The 14,446-nt window shown below is 38.3% G+C and overlaps 1 protein-coding gene across 7 annotated transcripts in view; it reads right to left on the bottom strand.

The window, feature by feature from the left end:
* Positions 1-14,446, bottom strand: part of PDE7A (phosphodiesterase 7A) — a 145,488-nt gene that overhangs the window by 70,083 nt on the left and 60,959 nt on the right. For 6 of the 7 annotated variants that reach the window (XM_037803606.1, XM_037803602.1, XM_037803608.1 and 3 more), the window contains exon 2: positions 1,463-1,523. In XM_037803606.1, the coding sequence (XP_037659534.1) occupies positions 1,463-1,469 (7 nt within the window). In that variant the 5' untranslated portion in view covers positions 1,470-1,523. Of the gene's footprint in view, positions 1-1,462; positions 1,524-8,309; positions 8,370-14,446 lie in introns of those variants that run through there. The other variant, XM_037803604.1, reaches the window with a different exon arrangement.

The raw sequence follows: 14,446 nt of genomic DNA on the forward strand, positions 1-14,446 counted from the left end.
ACCAACTAAGCATTATCCCCCCATTCCCTACCCCCACCCAGCCCCTGGTAACCTGTATTCTAGTTGCTGACTATAAATTTGCTTACTTTAATTATTTCAATTTTAGTGAAATCACACAATATTTGTCCTTTTGCGTCTGGCTTATTTCACTCAACATGATGTCTTGGAAGTTCATCCACGCTGTCACATGTATCAGGACTTCATTCCCTGTTACGGGTGAGTAATATTTCACTGAATGGATAAACCACATTTTGCCCATTGATGGACACTTGGGGTGCGTCCATGGAGTTCCATAAAATGGCAGGAGCCTTTTGTTCAGGGCTCCCTCAGCAGGGAGACAACTGCCACCATGTAGGCTGAGCCACCTGGCCCCTGCCTGGTACTGTTCCCTGGGGAAAAATGTGACATTAAGAGAGCAGCACCTTCTTTCTGGCCTCTTGCTTATATTATCACAGTACGTGAATAAAGGCTTGAATGTTACTTTCAGTTTAGTTTATTGTCTTAAAGGACCACTCTGACACCTGGCAGCTCAGGTCTTGACAGTTTATAGAGACAGATGGAGACAGTAAAGAGGAAAAGGGTGAACGAACATTTACAGGGAAAAATATGTAATAGAGTAGAAGAGAATTGAGGGCTGAATTCAAAAAGGCAGAAAAGATAAACAAACTGCATTAAGAAGGGAAAAAAGGAAGACAACCAAAGACACGACCTTGGGAAACACTTAGGCTTAAGAGTTAGAAATTAGTGAAGGAGGGAAAAGAAACAGAAAAGTAGATGAAGAATAAAGATGGCTCAATATCATAGAAGTTGAGGGAAGAATTCTGAGAATGAGGAGAATATAGTCATGGAAGACCTCTTAAAAATGATGAATAAATTCTCTTATTGGAGTTTTAACAGTACATTTTCAATAATAGGAATAAAAGTGCAGGGATTAAGGAACGTATGGATGGAGAGATGAATGTGGCCAGAAAGTCAGGGAGAGAGAAAGAAACTTATCCATATATACACACAACTAAATTCATTTTACTCTGTGGAATTGAGTAATACATCAAAAATTGAAGAGCCAGGACAAAAGAAGACAGTCATCGTCACCAGCCAACTGAGAACAAAATACATCCAGCGATAAGTCTAGCTGATCAGTTATATCATAGTCTCGTTTTTGCCTGTGTTAGCAAGTCTAAAAATCTAAGGCTCTTCATTTTCTATGAAGAATGCTCAATATGTAATTTTAAAATGTATCCTAATGGCAGTGTCCCAGTTATTAATCCAGAAATTTCTCAATTACCCATAACTCTAAAATGCCTCTCTTTATTCCCATCACACTCAATACTGGTTTCCAGACTTCAAACTTCAGTGTAATAGAATATTTCTGTTACAGTGATGAACAGCTAGTTTATGGAATAACAGAATAATACATGATTAATAAAATTAACTCATATTGGTACATAAGAGTAATGCTTACCTAGCATACGAATGTACAATGCCGTCTGGTCAGAACTGTCATAGGAAATAGCTCCTCGCCTCTAGGAAAAAAAAAAACAAATATTTTAATACCTGGCAATTAAATGTGTTCTAAACTTCAATTCAAGAAACATGTATTTATTATTCATTATTTATTCTTTGTGAAGCAAAGTTACATATACAAAATGAAATTAGATATGGTACCTGCTCTTAAAATCTCTAGTTGAAGGGAAAATAAATAATTATAATACAGTATGGGTAAATACTATCATTAAAAGTGGATACAAAGTAAGGAACATGCAGTAGGTGGAAATTTCATCTGTCTGAGTAAATCAGAAAAGGTTTCTTGGGGTGACTTTTGAATTGATTTTTTTTTAAGAAATTTTATTTTGAAATAAATTCAAACTTACAGGAACAGTTGCAAAAACAGTACAAACCCCATACACAGAACTCCAGCATACCCTGACCCCCCCCATCCCAATACTCCGATCCACCACCTTTAACATCCTGTCACTCCACCATTTCTTTCTTTCCCTCCCTCTCTCCCTATCTATCATCCATCATCTACTGCTCTGTCCCTTGAACATATGAGAGCAAGCTGCACACATCTTTGAACACTATAACTGAATTGATTCTTAAGGGATTAACTGGAGTTGGTCAAACGGAAAAGAGAGGAAAAGGACAATCCATGCAAAACAAACAGGAATACAGGTCAAGAAGTCTGAAAGTGTAAATCCTCTGGTTTGCAAGAGCAAAGTACAATGGAGGTGTCAAAAGAGAGATAAGTATATGCAAACCATAACTGTAGGCAATAAGAAACCATAAAAGATTAAGTGCAGGTAAAATGTTTCGAAAGTTATGTTTGGTGGCAGCATGAGGGATGGATTGGAAAAGGAAAGAAAATAGAGACGGGTGAGCAACCTACTGAAAAATGGTATGATTGCATCCCTGGAAAACCTAAGATAATTTAATAGAAAAATATGTGCCCACTTGGGGAAAGGCCTGCTGTAGAAGTAGAACTGTACAATTGAAAAAACAATTATGTTTCAACTACTTTACTATTTGTTTCAGTTAAACATGAATGAATAAGCAAACAAGAATCATCAGACATTTCAAGAAACCTATCAACTAGAAATAAATGAATAAAAACGAAAAAATCAAACAGCCTAGAGGCTAGCAATAAGAAAAAAATTTTTTAAATCCAATTAGTGCACTCAACAAGATCTGAAGACATTGAATCCGTAAAACAAAAAGCAGACTGCCACTGAAAAAGGACAGATTCTAAAATACATCTTGTAGCAACATTTTTCAACAGAAACAACCCAAATGCCCATGAACTAATGAGTGGATAAATAAAATGTAGTATATCCAAACAATTAAATATTATTCAGCTATAAAAAGGAATGAAGTCTGATCCATGCTACAGCATGATGTACCCTGAAAATATGCTAAGTAAAAGAAGCTAGTCAACAAAGGACCACTTATTTTATGGCCCCATTTACATGAAATGTTCAGAATAGGCAAATCCAGGTAGAGTAGTGGTTGCCAAGTTGAGGTAACTGAGGGAAATGGAGAGAGAAAGCTAATGGGTCTGTGGTTTCTTTTAGCAGTGACGAAAATGCTCTAAAACTGTCTGTGGTGACGGCTGGACAACTCTGTGAATATACTAAAAAAAATAATGAATTGTACACTTCAAATGGGTTAATTACATGGTATGTGAATTATATCTCAATAAAGCTGTTAAAAATACACACATACACACACACACACACAGTTTCAAGTTTAAAATACAATTATTAAAACCACCACCATCAAAAATGATAAGAGCTGAAACAGCCTTGGCAAGTTCTGCCAACTTTACCTCCACGCTGCTCTCCCTCCTTGCACCTCCACTTCCTCACTCCCTGAGGCAAGAACACCTCCCACTGCAATGAGCCCCCAGCAGGTATTCCGTCTTTTGGCCCCCAATCCACTCTTCACACAGAAGCAAGAGTGAGTGCTTCAGCTCCTGCTCAAAATGCTCCAATGAGCCCTAATAAATAAATTCCAAACTCCAGGCTCTGATTTTGCTCGTGGTCCACCTGTCCTACCACCCTCCCCGCCCCACCATGACCCGCCCATGCTGGCCTCCTTGCTTTCCCTCAGCCAGGCCAAACCTGCAGCCTCGGTACTTGCTGGTCCCCTGCCCAACCAGGTCTCAGCTGAAGTGTCACTTCTTCAGAGTGGACTTCCCTAACCAACCAACCTAAGGCCACCTGAGGGTCACCCCCTGACACAGTTCCCTATCTCAATCCTCCGTCCAGCACTTAGTGGATGTTATCCTGTTTGCATAAAAGCTCTCCAGGAACAGGAACTTCATCTGTCTTGTTCAATACTGCATCCGTGGCCCATAAAACAGAGGCAATTATTTGGTAGATTCTAAATAAATATTTGGTAAATAAATGACTAAATGCATTTCTTGCAAACAAATTAAAGAATAAATTTATAAATAAATGAATAATAGAACTGATATAAAAGAAAGCTAATTTTTTAATCTGGAAGATAAACTTGCTCAGACACTAGAATGATACCCAACATTTAGACTAGTACCTGGCACATCAAAGGTGACCAATGATATTAATTAATAAATGAACAGGTAGGAAATTCTGAAAATGGTAATAAATAGCAATAGTGCTATGAGACATTAATATATAAAATAGTATGATGCTACAAAGAAACAGACAAAGTAATCAATAGAAAATCTAGAATCAAATCCAAGAATATGTGGTAACTTTGTATATGATAAACATAAGCTTTCAAATATGTGGGGGAAATACTGATTATTTAATAAACAATGTTAAACTATGTGGTTACTATGCGGAAAAACATAAAGACATATTATTACCTTCCTACTCCAAAACAAAATAACATATGAACAAAGATTTAAATGTAAAAAATTAAGGCATGGAAATATTAGAAGAAAATAAAACTGTATTTTTTAAAAATAATCTTAAAAACAGAAGGCCTTTCTGACCATTCTATAAAATTGAGAAGTCATGAAAAACTGATAAATCTAAAAATCAAAATGTATAGTAAAACACATTATAAAGGTTAAAAAACAAACCTCAAACCAAGAAAAATGAGCTCAACAGATATGACAAAGGGCCAATTTTTCCCTACTACACCTAAAAAAAGAAAACGAAAAAAGAATGCCATACAAATCAATTAGACAAACATGAATAATATAGTAGACAAATAGGTAGGACATAGCCATACTATTCACAGAAAAAATAATAAACCAATAAACACAAGCAAAGATGTTCAACTTCATTAACAAAAGAAATACATATGAAAGTGATGAGATTACATAGTTACTTACGGGACTAACGCTTTCCCTCTTTCCCACAAAACTCTAGCCTGGATTTACAACTCCTCAATGCCCACCTTTCTCCTACAGTTCTGTGTAACAAATCTCAAGGAAAAATAATCAAGTTTTTGCTATTATATAAAAGAAATTCACTTTACCCTAAAGCTAAAGCCCTCACCTGAAATATATATTAGTATGCAAAACTTCCCAAAGCCTTATCTCCTTGCTTGTTATTCAACAGTAAAGTATCAATTAAAACCTTATGTAATTTCATGTATCCTTAAAATATTAATGAAATATAAGAAGAAAAGTTTCAAACAAAAAGAAAATTTTAACCATCAATACTGGTTGCTTCCAAGGAGGCTGAAGGCCAGAGGTGGTAGGGGGACTTTTTAATGAACATCCTTTGTACCTTCTGAATTTTGTAGCAGGGATGATTTTTATATATTCACAAAATAAATCAAATTTAAATTTAAAAAGAAAGTAAACGTCTTCTACAAAGAAAAGCACGGTCCCAAATCCCAAGGGACTACATAATACAGAATATGCTCCTAGCCCTGGGCTTAAAATATCTTCCACCAACAGAAAATTCTAAAGAGGCCTACCACATTGTTTCATGGCAAACTGTTGGTCCTGGAGCAAACAACCACCGTAATCACTCGGTATTAAAAGACACCACTCACACCTGCCGTTCCAATCCCCACCCCAAGATGTTTAGCTTATTAGATTATAGGCTCCTTTTACCATTTCCATATTTAGGGAAAGCCTAGCAGCCTGGAGAGTGCAAATTCTATTACCCAAATCACATTAATTAAAGTACAGATATTATGTAATAGCTTGCCATGGTTAACACCTCTCAACCCACTAGTAACATCTTGATAAATAGCTTGTTAAAATAATTTTTAACTTCTTATCTCTAATAGTCCTCTTTAATTGTTTTGTTTTTAATGTAGGAAGAAGAGTATTTACTAAAATGGCCACTAATTAAAAGGGTGAAATCTAATTTATCACATTGACTAACATTGGTTCTCTGTTAAACATAACAGCATTAAGTCAAAAACTGGAAAACGAACATAATCTAGATTATGGTTTAACTATGACATACCAAATTTATTTAAGGGGACCATTTTAGACTCAAATATAGATGCACTAATATAGATATTAAAATGATAGAATCTATATTACTCTTAATACGAACTCGGCAAAAAGGATAGAATTTAACTTTATATGTTAACAAATTATTTAGGGACGTGAAATACTTAAGTTACTGTATTCTCATAAAGTACTGATTTAATTAAATTTGGTCCACAAATGCTTAGCTTTTAATGTCATAGTAAGCTACAAGCATATAACTTGTATGAAATAAATCCAAATGAGACAAAATTTTTTTTAATGAAAGGACTTTAAAAAATATATCTGAACCCATCAACAAAAACATCATGAGTAATAACTCATTCATCTATCCCATCAGGGACAGATAAAAATGAGTATTTTAATCTCTCTCACTAAGCAACATAGGTAGAATAACCTAAAATCACTCATTTTGGAAAAATACACAATTATGAATTGCATCAATGAAAATTTTACTTCCATGTTTGATCATGTTGTTTTCAAAAATAATTGTATGTGCTTTACATGAGACTGCTACAAAGACGTAACATACATATTTTATAAATATTTTATATGCATAATATATATATTTTACCATTTTAAAAAGCCATATATTAGTAGAATTCTATTTGTAATGAAAATAGCAAAATGAGTTTAGCCAAAACCCTGTGTCACATTGTCAGTCATAAAACCTCTTGACCCACATTCCCACCTCACCTCACCAGTGAATGGAAATAACTGAGAAGCTTCTACTCGTGACTTTCCTAATTTAGCCATCCTGGGAACAGCTTGTAAAGCAAACTAGTATAGGTCAAAACCCGGGTGAGGCTAAGCTAATCAGAAACTGACAGCCGTAGCATAAACACGTTCAACAGTAAGGCTCCAAAGCATCCCCTGCCACGCTCAAGAGTTCTGAGAGCCTGGGAAGGAACTCCTCCTTCACCTTGAATCAGAGTGAATCACTCTTCAACAAAAGATCTCACTCACAAGTTAAATGACAAAATGTTCCCAATATTAGTTAATATATAACTTTAAAATGGAAGACAGTCATGTTTTAAAACTGAGTGAAGATTTTTTTTAAGTGACATTGATTTTATCGTGCTCGTTTTTTTCACTAAATGATCACTTGTGAAAGATAGACTCCCTTACCTGGTACAAGTAACAATATATTAACTAACACGTGGTGAGCACCTACTCTGTGCCCAAGAGCGTTCCGGGTGCTTTCACACATAATCTCACTAACCCACACCAGACCTCAAAGAGGCAGGGTTTCTTGGCCCCACTCTGCAGGTCAGTAAAACTGATGGTCAAAGGGCTAACACACAGCAGCATTGAAAAATTTTTTTGCTAATATTACCAAAAAAATAGTAACATATAAGCAAAAAATGAAGCACTGCCAAAGTCCGCAAAGTTTTCTCTAATATAGAAAAACTAGTTTTTTTCAGAGTATAAAATATTTTACATATGTTAGAAAAACATGCTGTGTTTGGGTGTCTACAGTCTAAATATTGCACTGATCCAGTGAATAAAACCCTTCCCATTCTTCTGCCCTGTTACACAAATAATAGACTTTATATTTTTATAATCATAAACTTAAAATATTGTCATTCTTTCTGTTTAGGAACCATTTAAATTTGGGTGGTTATTTTAAAAAGGTAAAAAGTCTCTGAAAACATCTGCATATTCAACTAACGCATTAATATAAACTTGATCTTTGTTCAATTACTTGGAAAGTTAATCTTTCAGAAACAATGAGTGAAGTAAATAATAGCTATCAGGACTACAAAATTAATTCTTAATTTATAGAACACAAGGATTTTTTATTTGGAATACACTGTTTTTTCCTCTAAGAGCTTTCTTCAATCATATTCACTAAGAAACAAGGGCCACTTCAAGTAAGAGACACTTAGGCTTAAAATCATAATATAGAAGGAAAAAAGCTGTGTGGTAGGGTGAAAGATATTTTTATACAAGTATAGAAAAAATAATTTCAAATAGTATCATCTTAAATATTTCCTACTTTAAGCATGAACTTCTTTTTCTCCAAAAGCACACGTTTAAAATATGCACACCTGTGAATCTACACTGCTTGAATTTATAATCTTAAAAGTTAAACTTCTTTAATCAAACAAACTTCTTTAAGAGCATGATATCGAGGAAAGCTACTTCAAGACAAAGGTATGGTAACACAAAAAGCCCTTAAGGAGGAATAAGGTGGGATAACAAAAAAACAAATAGAAATTTAAATTTTTTCAGCTGACAGGTAAAATGCATGGCTCAGAGAAATAAAAACTGTGGGAAAAGGAGAAAAAAAATAAATGGACCATACCATGCCTATCAAATACGTAAACTGATGATTAATGGCACAGCCCTAAAAATAAAGATGGCCTACCTTAGAGGCGATCCACTTGATCAGAACCAAGGCCAGACACCAGATCAATGTGATTCCCATTGGTTCAACCGAAAGCCCACTGCATGCTCTCTCCTCTCCGTGGTGACCACGGAGAAAGGGAGGCTCCTCAGGAGCTTGATAAATAAATAGCCAGCTGGCCACAAGCTGCCCGAGGCAGGGAGAGGGTACACTGACTGACTCGAACCTCAGGCAGCTGCCTTCGTGCACAATCACCTGACTCCTGGGAGAATGCACTGCCCAGCCAGCTCCTGGGCGCTGGCGTCACCGCCCAGGGCCGGGGGGGCACAGCCTCAGCCATGCTGGGGCAGGGAAAGGACACCTGGCGAGGGCCGACCCAACAGGCTCACAAAATGGACACAGCAGAGGGCCTGGCCTAGCCCCCAGCACTTCTACAGCCTTATACTGACAGGCCACCTTGAACCAACTTGCAAAAAATGTCTGGCAGTACTAAAACTTGACTCATTCTTTTCAAATACACCATCTTCAGAGGCAGAATGCCCCAGCAGTTAAAACTATGAAGGCACTGTATTGTCTTCTCAACTTTTAACATTTTAGTTTGCTTGATTTTCTATTTCCTTTTAGAGCCAAGGTTGTTTTATGATTGTTAGAGGTGCCATAAATATTGTCTGTGCTATTCAACATTATCATTCATTCAGTTCACATTTATTGGCAAAAGGCTCATCCATGCATTTTTGAATAACTAAAAAGTATTTTATTTTCAAGGACTGATTGCAGTCTAGCTTGTATCATAACTTTTTGGTCCAGGTCTCGTTCTTCTCTCAGTTCTGAGTGAGCTCTCTAACAGCAGAGTGTGTGTCTACAGCCATCCATCTCCACCACCTCTCACAGCAGCCACCAGGCTGCAGCTAGTTTTGCTGGGAAAAATCCTTTTACTGAACTTTCATTAAAGTATTCTGCAAATACTTATTACGCTGCTCCTATGGTGCCAGACCCTGGGCCAGATGCCAGGGATATAACAGGTGAATAAGAGCAGACAGGGTGCTGCCCCTGTGGAGCGTACACTTCAAAGAAGCAAAAACAGGAAGCTAATAAAGGCTGGATCTGCGGGTCAGGAGCTGAGGGACTTCTTCTCAGAGTCCCTGAGAGGTTCCCCATCTGAAATGTGAAGGACAGAACAACAAGAGGCCAGGCAGAACCACCCCCAGAGCATGCACAGCAGGCGCGGCACACACCAGCGTGGTGGGGAGGAGGGAAGAACACCGGGAGGCCAGAGGGAGGACAGCGGGCAGGCCATGGGGAGGTGCTCGGGGGGAAATGCTTGATTTGCATCCTAACCACTCATCCCAAGAATTTTAGCAGTTTTTGTGTTTTAAAAAGACCACTCTGGTGGAGTACAGAGAGGAGGGACGGGGCTGGATGGGAGCATGTCCAGGAAAGAGGTGATGGAAGCCTGGGTGGGGATGGCGGGGGTGGAGGTGAGGAGAAGCGGATGGGCTGGTGGGAGAAGGGCTTCGGAGGGGACAGGACTGTGCTGTGGATGGTGGCCCAAATGATGGTTCCAAAACACCAGAAAATAGCTCAAGTATCTTAAATACTTACTTTCCTTAGCTAGTCCTCAGTACGAAGTTTCTTTAAAAGAAAGGTTAACTGTAACTCGGTCAATACAAAGCATAAGTTTATCAGTCTAAACTGAAACTTTCCCAATTGAAACTCATTCTTAAAACATGGCCATAAAGCTCTCACTGCACTTCACATGTCTGCTATTGCAACTGCGTTAACAAGCTGTAGGAAACGCTGTAATGCCTATCTTCCCACAAATCGGGACGATGCTTTTGTTTTGTCATAGGACAAGGTGCAGCACAAGTCTGTCAGGGTCTTTGATACTCTCTGTAAGGTTCCAAAACTGAACTCAAGGGGAGCTCTGGAACAGGCCAGAGCAGCACAGGGACAGGTGAGACCAAGGCTGGCTGGGGAGAAACGCTGGGTGTCCTCGGAGAGAGGCCAAGCAGCCAGGGTGGGCGGCTGGCACTGGCTCAAGTCATCATCTGCCCTCTGGCCGGCGGCGCACTGTCCAGATCAGCCCAGGACCACTGCGCCAGGCCCTGGAAGCTCCCCCTCTCAACGTCACACTTACCTTCCAGGCAGCGGCTCAAAGAGAGTCAAGTTTATAAATACTGTCATTTAGAAGTGTTTTTAATAAATGTCTTTTTGGATAATGGTGAGCTCAAGAACCTGCATTTTCTTTTCATCTAAAAGAAAGGGACTGAAAGGGGAACAAGGGAAAGAATAAGAACTGAGAAACAGAAGAAAAAAGAGACAGTAAGAAAGCCAGTCCTAAAAGTTCTCCCATCCCAACTCCACCAGACTCAGAGACAAGCGCTTCACCACGGTCAGCTCAGGGACCCTGGCCAAGTCCCCACCTCCCTGTGCCTCATTTTCCTCCCCTTTTTGGGAGTTAAACGGTATGTATAAAAGAATACCGGGCTCTCGGTAGGTTCTCAACACAGATTAGCTGCAGCGGAATCAAATATTCAAGACCTAAGAATGATACTGTCCTAACCACTGCGGCTTCACCTCAATGCTAGGCTCAGCTGAAGTCACAACTGTCCCCAAGGGGAACCAGCTCTGCTGCTTGCCAAGCGCCGAGAAGCCTTTTCTGACCCCCTGCAGGGCTAGGGGCCTGGGCCTACATTTCCATACCAACTAACAGGCTGGCGCCTTAAAATGGTTCCCCCCAGCAGCCACTTCTTAAATTTCTACAATATGCCTAATACTGAAATACCAAAACACAAATCTCTCAGATCAGAAAATTTCCAACTAGAATAGAAATAGCTATTGAGTTTATACCTAAAGTCATAAAGCTTTTATTGCCAGTGACACATTTACAACACTCCAATCTTATAAAAATCTCAGGCAGTACAGTTTTTCTTAAAGTAGTACCTATATTTGGAACCATATATCATACTTCAAAGATCACTTCCCCAAATCCCTTCACTTCCCCATCTGCAAAAGTCTTCCTCTAAGGATATTTTCTGTTATTTCATAAATTTCCATGTGAAATCTTATAGAATAGATAACAGTGAAAGTAAAAGATCTCAAAAAATTCAATTCCAGGTAAGTATTTTATGCTTAACTTTCTTAACTGCATGAACCTAACGGCTTTAAATTTTTTAATTTAAGATATGATCTACTTAGTACTAATTTATCTTGATAAATTATAAGCCTTCTCTTAAAAATAAAAAGAAATTCAGTAAGATGGAAAAAAAAACAAAGGTTGTTGTCAAAATAACAGGAATTCTCCTTTACAGTTTTATCCTTTCATCTTAGAAAACTCTCCTAAAAACTAATCTTCGCAGAGTCAAATCATGTAATTTACTATTTTACAAAGAAATAGTTGCCTCTTCTTCACTAATAACAAATTCATTCTTTTACATTAACTTTTCTCAGCAGTCTGAAGTCCTTAACGAAGCATAGCAGGGTAGCAATAAATCAGTCAACTACTCTAGAAAAAATTAGTGCATAAAATACATTTAAAGTTTTGAAAACAAATTCAATATTCTAAGAAGAAAATATAAAATTTTTACCTTTCTGGAGTTTATAAGGCTAATATCTAAAAAATAAAGTTAACAGCAAATCTCACAATTTTTTGACTGTGACCAATATAAACAAAAGGTATGGCTTTGATCATTGTTTAATAGAGAAATCTAAGAGCAAATTTTATCCATGGGGCTCCCTGCCACCCACAGGACACCTGTCCATCTTGGCAATAGTCTGCAGCTATCCATATAGAGACTCAGCATGTCCCGCTCTTGACCAAATTAGGCTAACCTCATCTGCATTGACATCAGTGCCTGTAATTTTGGAATCCTGTGGGCAGAAATAGCTTATCACAGAAGTCTCTACACAAATGAATTGTCTATAGAAAACTATAACCAAATTTATGACAGAAGAATGTGAACACTATAGTCACATAATAATTCTGAATTCCAGCCAACTGTAGTAACAAACAATAAATCCGAGTTGTGTTTTTTTTTTTCTAATTTTACTAAAAACCAAATACAAGGGCTTATTATTCTTCAAATGGTGTGAATTTCAGAAGAGCTGAAACTAAGAAAAAAATAAGCTTCGGTAACAAAAAATTGTTTAAAAACTTCCAGTAGCATGGGAGTTTTATCAGTCAACTAAGACCTTTATGTCACACTAATTTATAATCATGAATTAAGTTTTTGTTATATAGCATCCAAGTATTTGATGCAATGGAAACGGGACTCCTACTATGAGGGAAATAATAAAAACACCTTGACATTTTACAAATATTCAAGCCTTCTGGTCCAGAAAACTACATTCTATGATAGTAAAGGAGCTTACAGATTTGCTTAACAAATCACTGCTTATCTTATTTAAAAAATCATGAACTGGAAAACTGTCACAAAACATATCAGCAATTGATCCAATTTTCAAAAGGGAAGTGTAGTGTAGATTCCACAATGTAGAGTTTAGACTTAGAAAAGGAGCTGGCAGCAGGTTTACATATGCATAAGGCGACCACTAAGTTGGACCAAGAGAATGCCACAGACACAGGTCACCTTAATTTCTGCAAGGCTGCACACCAAGTCTCTGGTGACTCTTACGAACAAGTTAGGCAGACTCCCAGGGCTGAACAAACATGCCCAGAAAGGTTAGTGTGCCGGTTTGAATGTATTGTGTCCCCCAAATATCATTGTCTTTGTAGTTTTGTGGGGCAGACGTTTTGGTGATGGTTGGATTTGCTTGGAATGTGCCCCACCCAGCTGTGGGTAATGATTCTGATGAGATGTTCCCATGGAGGCATGGCCCCGCCCATTCAGGGTGGGCCTTGATCGGTGGAGCTATATAAATGAGCTGACTGGGGGGGAGGGAACTGAGTGCAGCTGGGAGTGATGTTTTGAAGAGGAGCAAGCTTGCTAGAAAGGAACGAACGTCCTGGGAGAAAGCCGTTTTGAGGCCGGAGCTTTGGAGCAGACGCCAGCTGCCTTCCCAGCTAACAGAGGTTTTCCGGATGCCATTAGCCATCCTCCGGTGAAAGTACCCGATTGCTGAGGTGTTACCTTGGACACTTTGTGGCCTTAGGACTGTAACTGTGTAGTGAAGTAGACCCCCGTTTTGTAAAAGCCTATCCATCTCTGGTGTTTCGCATTCTGCAGCATTAGCAAACTAGAACAGTTAGTACTTGTTTATTAGTACTTGTTAGTGGAAGATTTCTAGAAGTAAATAACAGAACTCTGCATTTGACCTTGTCTCGTTCCATAGTTCATTTACTTGGGTGCAGTTCAGGCAAATGCTTACCAAATCTGCATGTAAACTCGATGAGAAAATAAATAAATAAATAAATAATCAACCACTTGATGGGTAAAGCAGCATGCTAAATTACAGACTAAAAAAAAAATTCTGCGTCTTGATATATAATAAATTGCACAAGTAAAGAATAATGGAAACTGTGTTTAAAACAGTTTCCTTAAACAAACAAAGAAGCTAGACCAGGGAGTTGGAATTTTAAGCTAATGAGAGATAGTTGGTAAAGCCAAGCTTAGGAGGCACATGAGAGTCTAGATGAAAAATGCTGCACTACCCTCGATACAGGCCCTAATTATAAGACCGATTTGGGTCTGAATGTCATGGTGGAAGATGCATACCTAGATGACATCTGTGAACACAGCACGAGATGCTATATAAGGGAACTGCTTTGGGAACTGAGATGCTTTAGACAAAGAAATAAAAAGGAGGGCAGACTAGCTGTTACACAACTAAAATAAAGTAAGCTAAGGAGAAGTTTAGCTCTGTTCCAGTTTGCTAATGCTGATGCAATGCAAAACACCAGAAATGGATTGGCTTTTATAAAAGGGGGTTTATTTGGTTACACAGTTACAGTCCTAAGGCCATAAAGTGTCCAAGGTAACACATCGACAATTGGGTACCTTCACTGGAGAAAGGCCAATAGCCTCCAGGAAACCTCTGTTAGCTGGGAAGGCACGTGGCTGGCACCTGCTTGCTCCCAGGTTGCATTTCAAAACGGCGTTCTCCAAAATGTCTGCATCAGCTTCCAACGGCCATCTTCAAAATGTCTGTCTCTCAGCTTCAGCTACTCTCTCAGCTCCTGTGCATTCTTCAAAGTATCC

The sequence above is a fragment of the Choloepus didactylus genome, chromosome 14 (genome assembly GCF_015220235.1).
Source record: "Choloepus didactylus isolate mChoDid1 chromosome 14, mChoDid1.pri, whole genome shotgun sequence".
NCBI lineage: Eukaryota > Metazoa > Chordata > Mammalia > Pilosa > Megalonychidae > Choloepus > Choloepus didactylus.